At 29.8% G+C, this 11,699-nt stretch overlaps 1 protein-coding gene and 1 long non-coding RNA gene across 2 annotated transcripts; both read right to left on the bottom strand.

The window, feature by feature from the left end:
• Positions 1–283: 283 nt before the first annotated feature.
• LOC133666438 (uncharacterized) lies at positions 284–4,302 on the bottom strand. Its single transcript, XR_009830603.1, has 6 exons — positions 4,125–4,302; positions 3,180–3,231; positions 3,059–3,098; positions 2,688–2,965; positions 1,761–1,921; positions 284–1,682 (listed from the first exon to the last, which is right to left on the bottom strand). It is a non-coding gene; the product is annotated as an uncharacterized LOC133666438 (long non-coding RNA).
• Positions 4,303–8,363: 4,061 nt separating this feature from the next.
• Positions 8,364–11,201, bottom strand: LOC107994760 (MATH and LRR domain-containing protein PFE0570w-like). Its single transcript, XM_017051801.3, has 2 exons — positions 9,240–11,201; positions 8,364–8,718 (listed from the first exon to the last, which is right to left on the bottom strand). The coding sequence occupies exons 1-2, from the start codon at positions 11,176–11,178 to the stop codon at positions 8,405–8,407; spliced, it is 2,253 nt and encodes a 750-aa protein (XP_016907290.3). The 5' UTR covers positions 11,179–11,201; the 3' UTR covers positions 8,364–8,404.
• Between the last annotated feature and the right edge of the window lie 498 nt (positions 11,202–11,699).

Genomic DNA, 11,699 nt, shown 5'->3' with positions numbered 1-11,699 from the left:
GAATCGTAAATATTGAAATATGTATAACATATGAAATAAATGCTTTTTTTATAGAAATCATTATCTAGATATAAATTAGATATAAATTCCTGGAAACTTATTTGTATGTATAAATATATACAGTTAAAATATATTTGATAATATTTAAACGATTTAACATAAAGATAAAAATTTAATAAAAAAAAAAGTTACTGCAAAAATACCTGCAAATTATTACAATTTAATTAAACTTTTTTTGTTGGCTTCGTTTTTCCTTGAAATAACAAAAAACATAAAACAGAGATAAGAAATAAATAATAATAATCTTTTATTTCAAATTTCCACTTTTATAGACAAATGATTTACAAAGATTTATAATAGATATTAGAAAAGTTATAACTAGCATATAGTGGTATTTCAAATTTTAGTTTGGCAATTAAAATATGTTAAACAGCTACTTAATACTGTACTACTTTTATATGTATACATATATACATTCTACCTTGTATACATGCGCACTTTCGAGCATGGATAGCAATATTTCATATTTAACGCGAAACCGTAACTCGCCGCGGTTGCCGCTTCTTGTTGCTGTTGTTCCTCCTTTTTTCGATTTATAATTTATTACTGGCCGCCATTGTCGGGCCACCGCTTCACGAATGCTTTTTTTCGGATACGATATACCAAACCTCGTGTGCACCAGATACATGTGTATATAGGATGTTAATATATTCATAAGAAATTTTTGGAGAATCTATTCTTGAAGATTAATTTCCAAAATAAATAAAAAAGTTGATATAATAATGATGATTAATCCAATATCTAATATATTTATAATTATTATTATAATTATTATAAGGCAACTTGAATTACTTATGTCTGAAACAAAATTTTTAATTTTTTTAAATATATGCTAATGTTAATTAAATATCAATAGAAATAGAATTTTATATTAAGTCATACAATTATTGTATTCAGCAAATATCTTTTATTAAAATATCTTCTTTTATATCTTTTTATTAAAAATAAATAAATGTCGATAAAATAGGAATGATTACTAATAAATAAGATCAGAATTATCATTTAATAAATAAGAATAACTAGAATTAAAGAATAAAAACAAATTCAAGTAAAAGGCATTAGTACATTAGCAACACGAGGTTGGTAGTAAAATGAACTTAAGTGAGAATCGAGGGCATAGTTTGTGCTAACAGCGTTTGATCTCGGTTTGTCCCCTGGGAATCCTAACAATGCCTTATGTCGATACGAGCGCATGGTACACGCTTCTCAGCACATACTAAGTTGACGGGTGTTTCTCTGCCCAAGAAGTTTCCAGGATAATCCGATCATTGGCCTACTCTCTGCCAAACCTCATTCTATCGTGTTTATAATAGCCTGGGATGGCATTTGTCGACGTTACAGTCGCAAATGATACAAACGATCCAATTTTCGCTCACTTGGGGACCCAGCAATTTTCGGAATGCAAGGAAATTTCCACGAAGCGATCCCAGTGGAGTATCGTTATTACTACGATTTACATTAATTGGAATGTTGAGCGCAGAGAATAGAGAAGAGCAATGGTAAATTTGTTTTGTATTTTTCTGTGAACAAGTTTTGGAGATTATAATCCAATTGTACTAGAGTTATTTTATCCATTTTTGATCCATTTTGATATATTTTTTATTTAAAAGTCCGCAAAAATCCTAATTAAATAATGGAAATTGGATTAGATATCGATTTAACGAATAAAAAATAATAATAAAAAAATTAAAAATACCAACACTCCATAATCAAAATTCCAATATTATCGAAGAGAAATAAAATCGCCATGAGGATGATTATTATAGTTGCATGGCTCACTATAATCCCGCGATAGACTCGCGAAGACCAAAAGCACGCCGCATACCCATAAGTCATTCCAATCGGGAAAGAGTGGACCGATCTAGAAAAAGAAAATATAATCAAATTCAACTATTGGTCGAACAGAGACGGTGAAACGGGAAGAGAGGCAGTGTCCCCGAAAATAGTGAAACCCACGCGGCCCAGGTTGGGTTAATATATTTTACCTGGTGGGATATATCCTCTCGAGGTGGTGGCTTTTATATACCCGTGTACGAGGTATTTATGTGTCGCCGCCTTTCCTAAGCGTTTGATATATGAACTATGAAGGAACGATATTCGTGACTACGAGAAAGAGGCCAATGGAGAAGAAAGGAATAGAGGAAAAGAGAGAAAGAGATGTCTGTGGGTCTCAATGTATGAAGGCCCACGTAAAGAAGAGAAGAAAACTGGCGAAAAGAGAAGATTGCGAAAGAAGATTTGAAAGATGGACGATTGCATGAGAAGCAAATAAGATGAACCACGATCGGATGTTTAACGATAGCCCCGAACAAAATTCCGGTATATCTTTTTAACAGAAGTGTGAACAAAAGAAATTGTGAGATGAATTAGTTTGTTAATTACGCGATTTAGATAACAATATTGAATTGGCAATATTAATTAAAATTGAAAAAAAAAATACATTTATCATAATCATGAATTATATAAATCAAAATAACAATGCGGATAAAAAAAATAATTAGAAATCATTTAAATTGTGTAATATAGATTTAATATAAATTATCTTAAATAATTTTAATATTATTATTTTAGTATTATTTATATAAATTTTAAATATTTGCAAATTTAAAATATGAAAAAGATCTTACCTATAGTTGAAACTATTAAACTTCATTTGATAAGAAGAATTGTAACAAAAAGGATAATTCGAGGGTAGCGAATCATTTCGCTTCTTTGAGTAAAAGAATCGAGAAGCAGTGAAACAGAGGAACAAAACGAAGATTGGTTGATTAGGTTAGTACTTAGTTCGTGATTGCCGTTTGCGATTTCTTTGCCATTTTCGTCTTCGAGTACCCTTGAGACTTCGAATCAGAATCTCTATGATTACTTCTCTTTTGCGTCTTTTTACGAATCTTACATCTCTATCCTGAAAGATTTGATTATACAATTACTCGAAAATAATTTCATTCTTGATACAAAATTATGACATATTACGACAAAAAAATTAATGACAAATTACCGTTGAAAAAATGCTTCTAAATATAAATATGCAACATAACCTAAAAATAAAACATCTTTTATATCTTTTTTTTAATTTCTATTAAATCTTTATTCATACATTTTTAAAAATGAAATATTACCTGTAATTTATCCAATTAAAAATATAAGAAAATTATAAAATATTTGGATATTCTAAAAAAAGAATTCACAAATCAAAAAGATTGGAAAACATTGATCTAAAATAAGTTATTCAGTGAAAATTTCACTTTTAAATAATTAATCTTCGAAAAAATTTTCTGAGTATCTCACACAAATCACTTCATGGTTTTGTAATCACCTATGCAAACGATTCTTATAGCAGTAAAAATTAGCGGTATTTATAATAGCATCGCTAAAAGTTTTTGCTCGTAAACGTTTCAAGTGAAATACACACTAATAATACCGACCTCGAATATATGTAAACGCATATATGTTTATACTTCGTGAAATCAAGTTGGATGAAGCAAATGGCATACTTTGCAATCTATTCTTTAACATTTTACGATCGGTAATGATAATCATAGTACATGATTTCGATCGTGTTTACTTGAAAATTTTTTCATAAGATCCATTCTCACAAAGTGGAAAAAAAATATTTATTTTTCTTAATTGTCACGATTATGAATAAATAGAAATCTGATTAAAATTATAAGATAATTATAAGATTAATCTTTAATCAATTAATCTTTAATTATAAGATATTCCAATATATATACATATATATACAAAAAATTCATGAAAAAGATATTCAAATACTTCTGTTATGCATGTAAATTAATAATAATATAATTTACCAATTGCTTAAATCATTAACCAAAACATCTATCATAAAATGAACATATTGCAGATATTACTTTTTTTCGAAAGAACCTCAAAAAAAGTGTTGGATATAACTCAACGATAATTAATGAGACAATACTATAATTCGACAAAGTGTGTTTTCATCGATCATTCGTTAATTTTATTCCCGTTAATCCAATATATAATAATAACACTTCTATATAAAATATCCGTTCACATTAAAAACACGTTCAAGTATAACCTACACGATGGATAAAGTCGAAACACTTATCGGTGCGGCTTCACCACGAGATAACGAGGCAAAGAAGAAACGGAAGATCCTATAAGACTTGCGGCGATCTCTACGTAGCCCGGGGCGGCAATTAAAACCGTTTGTCGTTTCATCGTCGAAGATAAATTCATAAACATGTTGCACGTGTATGGAGACCGGACCTCTGGTTTCACCCGATACGACGTGGACACGAACTTACACGAAAATACACGAACACTATATATATTCACTTACACAATATCCGGTAGTCAAGATGGACGCGCGGTAACGCAAAGAAGTAAAAGAGTGTAAAGAGAAGAAATCACGAAGAATTCTTTGCTGCTATAGCGAGGCGAACAAGGATCGAAATGTAGCGGAATCGAAACAGCGGCAAAGGTTGATTTACATATCCATACGCTCGGCATAGTCTCTTAAGAATCATTATAAATATGCCGAGAGTGGTTTAATATGCAGTAGCCTTTTAATTTATAACAACTTATTAAATAAAGGCTTGCGGCCATTTACGCGCTTGCAGTATAACGCTCGCGGTATCGATCGATTGCGATAAAATATTCTTTTTGATATCGACGGATCTCGTTTCTTCGGTCGATGATTCGATTTCGTTTCTTCTCTCGATATAAAATTTTTAATTGCTCCATGTTTGATATTATTGATCAAGTGTCATGTTTTATATGATTTAATGGAATTCGAAAATAGAATATGAGAAAGATATAGAATAGTAATAGATATATATAATTATTATTATATATGTACATATAATTATTACTTAATGAGAGATTTTCAATGTTTGTTAAATTAATTTTAAGAAAATAACGATTGAAAGTTATATTATCTAAAATTAAAATTATTGAATTTAATTAAAGAAATGATTAATAATGAAATTATCAAATCTGTTATATTTTAAATAATTCTTTATAGAAGCTAATATTATAATTTGTAATTACATAATCTGCCGTGTTAAATCGAATAATTAAATTGTACTAAAAACGAATTCTATTTTATAATTATTTACATATAAATAATAAAAAATTAAAAAATCTAACATGTTTTTATCAATTGTTGAGTTCATTGAGTTCATTGAACACCACGCATATCAAAAGTGACATTTCGAGTTGGCCATGTGAAAAACGTGAGAACGTTTAATATCCCTATGTCCCTATGACAGTTCGATGCACAAATCGTGCACTGCCTGCGGCTATAGGAAACTATTTAGTCTCCCCCATGATCTTTTATTTTGGCGCGTGGCTGCATCGTTTAATAGGTACATTCCGCTTCATGAAGCAGAGGAACGTACGCTCTGGATTTTAACGTTTATTTATTTTCATTACATTCTAGCGTGAAAGCGATCCTTTCGTTTTTATTATTACGACTACTTTTATCGATAACAAAAAGAAATATAAAAATCTAGAAAATGTATTTCGAAATCTATCTGAATACGTTGAAAAAAAATTCTACTATATAGTAACAGCGTCTCAATACATGCTTCGAAGAATTACGCGCGAATTAATTTCGATACACTGAAATGCCTTAGGGTGTATCCTTTCGAAGTCTAATTGGGTTATGTTCGTATGTGGTTACGTGTGTACAGTTTCTCACTCCTTTCGTGCGTGATCTACGCGTTATATCCTGTGTACATATATTCGGTGGGATGTCTACGATACTACATATTCAAGATCCTTTCCGATCAAATTTCAATTTAATAATTTTTTTTACTTTTTATAAAAAATGATTAACAAAATATTAAATTATTCAATTTTATTAATAAAATTAATAATATTCTGTTCTTTAGAGAATATACTTAACTTTGTAACATTAAATTAATAATAAAAATCTAATGCTATGTAATATTAAGTAAATATATTGTAGAATAAGTAAAAAAAATATAAATATTAGATTATTTTTATTGTATGATTTTTTAATTTCAGAATAATTCAATATCAAAATTATTCTTTGTTTTTATTTTCTTTTTATTATTCTTTTTTTTGTCCAGAACACGTACAGCATACACAAAGATGTTAATTAAGGAAATGATGCTATTATACTCTTCCTTATAAACGTGAGTATACGTATACGTAAATTATCGTTCTATATCTAGCCAGGCACGTGCAATGGATGAGATACAACCTACCCCGAAATATTCTAAGCGACGTTCGGAACGTGCAAGGTGGATAAGAGACGATACACGTGTTCGCCACATAATAAGATAAAATCGTATTAATTTACGGTCTCAAACCATAAGCTGATTTAACAATTCGTATAATTAAAAACAAAGATCAAAAAATAACATAAAAAAATCTAAACTTGTATCTTGCACAATTGAATTAATATTATTAGAACATTTTTACGAATCACAAGTTATAAACGATCAATAATTTCTTTGTTATCAAGTTATGGTAATATTTTATAAATTTCGTAATATTTTATAAATTTATATATCATATGAGTCATCTTAAAATAAATCGCTAAAATATCCTACACTCAACCAAAAAACCATTGTTATCAACTATATATTATAAATAATTACAAAGAATTCAAAAATCATGAAACAATAATATCCAACAACCTAACCTAAATGATCAACACGAATAACGCAACATCGAAGAAAGACAAAAGAAAAGAAAAGAAGAGAAGAGAACAGAGAAACGGCATGTAGAAAATGAAACGAAAAACGGAAGAAGAGAGTGGGCCAGTTGGAGGGACGGATAATCGAATAACCTGCACGCACCGTATAAATTATCAATCAGGCCGCGATTGTGCAACCCCTGGCATATAGAGAAAGAGAAGAGAGAAAGAGAAAGAGAGACGAGAAACCGTGACGGTAAGGGTTGTTACACTGTCGCCGTTTCGACAGGGTGGAGAGGAAGATGGCACGAGAGAGTGTCGTGTCGAGTGACCCCGCAACAGTTATCTTCCCCTTTGGTGCGTGGGCGTGTGTGGACGTGAGTTCACGCCCTTGGTCCACGGGATGACACGTGCAAAGGGGGTTAGACGTGTCTGACGTTAAAGGCGATCTTCGCGCGCGCCCATCCTAATGCGTATATTGGAAAATTACATACGATGGATCTGGAATCCCTGAAAAGGAATAACCGCATATTTAATGATGAACATAAAATTTGTTATAGTTGTGTTTTTTAATGATACGTTTTTTCAGTTTTATTTGAAATGATATTGAATTTTTGTAATTGAATAAAGGGATAATTTTGAATAAACTTGATAAATAAATACAGAAATATTTTTATAAATAAATATAGTAGAATCTCCTTTCTGTATAAATACCCTAATATTTAAACAGTTTTCACAATTTAAACGTTTTTCTTTATTACAACAGTGAAAATAAAATTTAATTTCAAATTGACATTGTTAGATGTGTTCACATTTTAAGTTTTATTTGACATTTCTACATACCAACTTTTATTTTTGTTCTGATTTTTAGAATCGATTTTCCAAAAGTATCCCATGATTATATCAATATCTATATATATTCATTTGATCGTGCATATTTCCTTACTATATCATATTCTCATCCGATCGTGAAAAAGACGGAAAGATAAATAAAGACAATTACATATCTTTCTCTTGATTCTAAGATTAGGGGATTCTTACATGAACCAAGAGCAAAAATACGAGGGCGGCAAGTCTGACAGGGGTTGACATGCGGGCGTAACCCATGGTACAACATCGGATTAACAGAGACAGAGAGTTGTATAGTGCATTGATGACATAATTGGTATCATTCGGGATCTTCTTTTGAGGTAACCCATGATGTATTCCCCACAGATTCGTCGATACATATGTATGTCCCAAAAATTATGGTTCATCTGCACGAACTTACATGTTTCTATCTTTTTTTTCGATGAGTCAATGTATTTGCATCATCAATCAATTATATCTTGAGACAAGTTGAAAAATTTTTTTTTTGTATCACGAAAATTGATCAAACAAAATAAATATGTAGATAATTATTAAAAATACTATTGCAAAAATTTACAAAAACAGAAATTACATTGAAATAGAATATTATAAATTTGAGAATAATTTGATATTTAATATAAGCATATACAATTGAAGAAAATTCACTATTAAAGGCTATACAGTTGATAACATTATCGAACCTTTATGATACAGATGTTTAATACTTGTATTAATCATATGTTTAAAAAAATTTTAATTTTACATTACATTAAATTTTGAACGTGAAATATACGTACCTTGAAATAAAGAAATTATTTTGAAAAAAAATGAATATTAACAAAATCAAAATTGCGATCTAATTGATATGTTTCGCGATCGAAGTGGATTTACGTTTTTATATTCTTTATCGTAATAATTATCACAGGTAATATTATCGTTCAAACGAAAAAAGCATTTTTCTTTCAAACCATTTTTCGATATACCTTCGATTTCTTCTCTTATTGAAAAATTCTTTTGATTCATCTCTCGATTATCATTCATGTTATTCCTTTTCCGTCGATTCTCCTCGATATTTATAAATTTTTTCGACTCGATTCTATCTTTAACCTCAACATTCTTATCCTCTTCGTTCAAAGATTTCGCATCTTTCTTTATATCTGCAAAATTAATTATCGTCATTATTAAGGTATAGAATAGTCGAAATCTCGAAATTTTATACTTTAAAAAATTTGGAATTACAAAATTATTTTTAGAAATCAAAATTCAATATTCTAAAAAACACATAATTTCGTCCATTCAGAAATAAGAAGAGTTTCGAGAGTTTCGAGAACACACAGTTTCCTATTAATAATATGCGAGAACACGAAATATAAATATCAAGATTTTAATTTGAAATCAAAATTTCGAATCATAAATACTAACTTCATAAACACTTCCTATTCATATTCGTAAATCCATTATAATATTCAACAAAATTGATCTCGAAATATGATTCGAGTTTTCAAAATTTTAGAAATCTCGATATTTGTATGTTTCGAGAACTCGATTTAATCCGACTCGAACCGATAATTCCCGATGAGATCCGAACATTTTCCGACTTAAGACGAACAATTTCTAACCTTAGTGTTGCGTATTATAAAATCGGACACTTTAATTTCAATCTATCTTTAATCATTACCGTGATCTTTAATCATTGTCGATTTCACATTTTTCAAATCCTCGTTGAAATTAGCTTTAACTCCAATTCTACAATCATTCACGATGGACTGCATTTTCTCTATCAATGGAAGATTCTTTGAAGTTTCGGTAACATTCATTCCTTCATCTATTATCACGCTCGGTCTCAACTTTGGTTTCGTTCGAGATCTTATATTGTTCAATTGGCACGTATCGTTAAATTCCTTCATTTCTATCTCTTTATTTTCTTGTTTAGTACTGTACATTGCCTCATTAATTCGATTTCTAACGATAGGATTCTTCGATCTAAGACGTTTTCCTATTCTTACAGGTAGTTTGGAAGCAGACTGTTCAGATTTTATCTTCTTCTGGATTATCTGCTGATTCAAAATTGTCAGATCTTCCTTGATTTTCGTTTTATCTAGTTTACGTTTCAGACAGGCCGCCGTTCTCTCCATAATATTTGCTTTTAGTTTTTGTTTATATGCATCGTTTTGCATATTTATCATTCTCTTCTTTTTATCTTCGATGATCTCAGGTTTGGGCGCACTGACTGGTCTTTTTAAATATCGATTCGTCTTATTTGTCCATCCAAAATTAAATCTACTGCCAATCTTGGTTTGACTTTTGGATTCGTAATTGCATCGTTCTTGATTCTTCGATGTATTGACAATTTTCATTTTTATAGGAATATTCGAATACATTATTCTCTGTCTTTCGAGGTTAGAATTCATAAACTTTGTCTCAGTAGTATTTGATCTATCATTGTATCGTTCGTTCTGAAAAGAATTGAGCAACGCAGTTTTTTCCGTGTTTAACCTTTTCGGAAATTCTTTTTCGTACAATTTGAAATTCGGAAAATTTTCTTCGGGTATTTTTCTGATATCTTTTTGAACTTCTGTTCTTCCTCTTATAAAATTATTGGGTGAACGTTTAGTGGAAGAATAATTCTCGTTACTTAAACGAACTTGTTGGTGCAGGAAACCAGTTCTCTTACTTTCTTGTTCAGTAATCTTTTCGCATTTTTGATCATCGATATCATCCAATGGAATGAACTCCCAGAAGCTAACTCTTGTGTTACCGGTATCCGACAAAGGATCCACGATCGTTGTCCTCGAACTGAATAATCGTTCAGTGGATGTACAAACATTTTGCAAGTCGGATAAACTGTCCTTATCCACTCCACGATCCACAAACTTTGGTTCATTTACGGATTCATTTGAATTTGAATTTTGTGAAAATCGAGGCTCGTCGTTATTCATATATTCCGAATTTTCTGTATTTCGTTGATCTTCTTGTTGGTTCAAGTCTTCGTAAAACGTTTTGGAGAAAGATCTACTTCTTTTTCGTCGATTGATGGGAGGTGAACAAGTTCTGGATCGTATTCTGCTAGCATTTGTCTCGTTCCAATTTTTCGACGTATCGTTAGCTTTCCTGGAATTAATGAATTTTTCATTTTTCGAATTATATCTAGAAAATCTAGGATTTTTATGCGATATTTCATCCATAAGATTCTCCGTGTAATCGGATATGTTAGCGTTTCTTTGCCAATTAAATTTATAATTTTTCGATGATTTCTCCGGAATATCCTTAGATGGAAACTCTTCATAATATTCTTGTTCCATAGAAATTAATTTTTCTCTATTGGTAACTGCTGGATCGGTAAGTCGGGGATCTACTTTGGGATAATTAGAACGAGAAAATTTGAATTTATACCCAGTCGTTTTTGATCCTATAGTGTGAGAAGTAGTATCTTTTTTTATATCGTTCATATTATTTTGAACGTTTTGTCGAGTTTGGCTGTGATTATTGGGAATGGTGGTTGATAAAATTTCATTATCTTTGTGCTTCCAAGAATTTGGTCTTGTTTTTTCTGGTGTTTTTAATTTAGATCTGATTTCTTTAGTCTCTAACTTTTTTCTGAAATTTACGTTTTCCATGAAATCTTCAAGTGGAGAGAAGCTTTCCCAATTCTGTAAAAATAATTAAAGAAAGAATAATTTTAAAAGATTTTTATTAAACATAAAAATATTTCTGTTCTTAAATTTTTATTGAAAAAAGAATAATTTTTTTAGAAATTTATAATATTCAAATAAGTAGAGTAGATTCTACTTAAAAATTATCTAAAATGTAATGGATGTTCTATAAAATCGAGTAACTAAAAAATTATTAAAACTATATATAAGAAAGAAATTTTAAATATTAAAAATTAAATTAAATCTTTAAATAAATTAGAATTTTTATAAAAATTTGTACAATTTTCCTAATAATTTTGATATAATATCTGATTCGAGCTCTTAATAATTACCTGATCGATTTCATCTTTCTTAGGAAAAGAGTAATAGCCTGCGTTAGCATCCATTGTATTATGCTCATTTTGCATTCTTTCTTCAAAATATTTGTTCTCGATTTTTTCATCGCAATATGATTGCCAATCTTCGTCTAATTTTATCTTAGATTT

The sequence above is a fragment of the Apis cerana genome, linkage group LG1 (genome assembly GCF_029169275.1).
Source record: "Apis cerana isolate GH-2021 linkage group LG1, AcerK_1.0, whole genome shotgun sequence".
NCBI classification, from domain to species: Eukaryota; Metazoa; Arthropoda; class Insecta; order Hymenoptera; family Apidae; genus Apis; species Apis cerana.
Note: the sequence above shows the minus strand (reverse complement) of the source record. Positions and strands in the feature narration are given on the sequence as shown.